Genomic DNA, 1,551 nt, shown 5'->3' with positions numbered 1-1,551 from the left:
CATCAGATCTTTGATTACCCACATTCTTCAAAATGTCTTTTTTTTTGTATTCAGCAGAAGAAAGAAACTGATATGATAGGAAATATGTTAATGATGACAGAATGATCATTTTTGGGTGAACTATCGCTTTGAAAAAGGATTGAAGCTTTATTTACAGTCGGGAGCTTTTCAGTATTCACCGTTAAAGAATGAGGCGTCGTGACTGTGTGTTGTTGGGTTTCGTATTTATAGATGTTTTTAGCTCAACCCATCTATAACAGACACATATCCGAGTGTCTACAGTGATGTGCACAGTGGTCTCTGCTGTAACGGCCTGGAAGACAAGCTTTTTAAGAGGAAGTCTCATTTTAAAGACTTGTTTTGATGAAAAGAGAATTTGCATTTATCTGTAGGATTATGTTTTAATGCATAGGTACTGCAGTGAGGCTGTAAATAGCAGACAGGCGGAGTACTAGTTTGTATAAGCTTGCAGAAGTTATGCGGAGATAAAATATCTGCTGTTAAATATGTATCTCGCAGATTCTGTAAGGGATATACAAACCCATGCACTGAACTATGTGCATTAAGACAAAGATACAAAGATGGGGGATTACTTCCCATAATCCAGTGCATCTGTCACAAAGTTGCTGTTTCACCTTCCTGTGATGGACATCTGGAGAGTTTCAGCCAGCTGACGATTCATTTGATCACAGAACACAGAACTATGTCATGCACTCTAAGCATTTGAGGTTATTTAGTAGGATATGGCTGTTACACAAATGCAACTGATAAACCTGCATTCAAGTTTTGGATTGCTACTGATCTGTGCAGGGCTTTGTGGAAAAGATCACATATGGAAGTGTATAGTAATATATCATGTTCAAAGCAAACGGACCACAGCGTCAGTATCGTTTGTCCTGCACGTGATCACTGCCTGTTGCTGGAGTCTTGGGGGAATCGATATGATCTTTGAAATGAGGGCCAGAAGCCCTAAAACAGTCTAAATGTGACTGCAAGTTTCTTAGATGTAAGCAATCACAGTAATGCATTATTTATAAAAAGCCCCAATATTTTATACGAAGCCCTTGCTTTGAGGCCTGTTTTAGCATGGTCTTCAAGTGTACAACTGTTACGTGAAACAGAACTATAGTTTGTAGTTTTATAAATCACTAAACATCAGAAATCAATCAGGAACAGTGCAAAAAATGCTTTTATTAAATATCAGGCACAAATTTGTTGAACAATAACCAAAAAATAAAATTCACTTCTCCGACATGACAAAACGAACAAACTCAAAGATTTCTACTGCGGTGAAGAAATATCTCAAAATGTCAAGAAGTAGTAGTTATTCTGTTCCCGCGTCCTGCGCCGGCTCGTACTGCAGCAGCTGTAATTCACACGAACACAAACACTATAATCACAGAACTACGGTTTCTACACAGCGTTTGAAGCTGGAGTTTGAGTAAAGCGGTGTAGAGAATCGAGTGTAAGATCTCACCCGGCTCCTCAGCTCTTTGTTCTCCTCCGTCAGCTGATCATATTTCTGCTGTAAAGTGTTCAGCTCCAGCCGCA

General features: G+C 39.1%; 1 protein-coding gene across 1 annotated transcript in view; it reads right to left on the bottom strand.

Annotated features, from left to right (window-relative positions):
- Positions 1–1,178: 1,178 nt before the first annotated feature.
- mycbp (MYC binding protein) overlaps positions 1,179–1,551 on the bottom strand; it is a 4,183-nt gene continuing 3,810 nt past the window's right edge. Inside the window, exons 4-5 of the mRNA XM_016262748.1 lie at positions 1,478–1,549; positions 1,179–1,366 (exon numbers count right to left, since the gene is read on the bottom strand). Coding sequence (XP_016118234.1) covers positions 1,325–1,366; positions 1,478–1,549 — 114 coding nt within the window. The 3' untranslated portion in view covers positions 1,179–1,324. The remainder of the gene's footprint in view (positions 1,367–1,477; positions 1,550–1,551) is intronic.

This window comes from Sinocyclocheilus grahami, unplaced genomic scaffold (genome assembly GCF_001515645.1).
Source record: "Sinocyclocheilus grahami isolate Dianchi unplaced genomic scaffold, SAMN03320097.WGS_v1.1 scaffold4004.1, whole genome shotgun sequence".
Classification (NCBI taxonomy): domain Eukaryota; kingdom Metazoa; phylum Chordata; class Actinopteri; order Cypriniformes; family Cyprinidae; genus Sinocyclocheilus; species Sinocyclocheilus grahami.
Note: the sequence above shows the minus strand (reverse complement) of the source record. Positions and strands in the feature narration are given on the sequence as shown.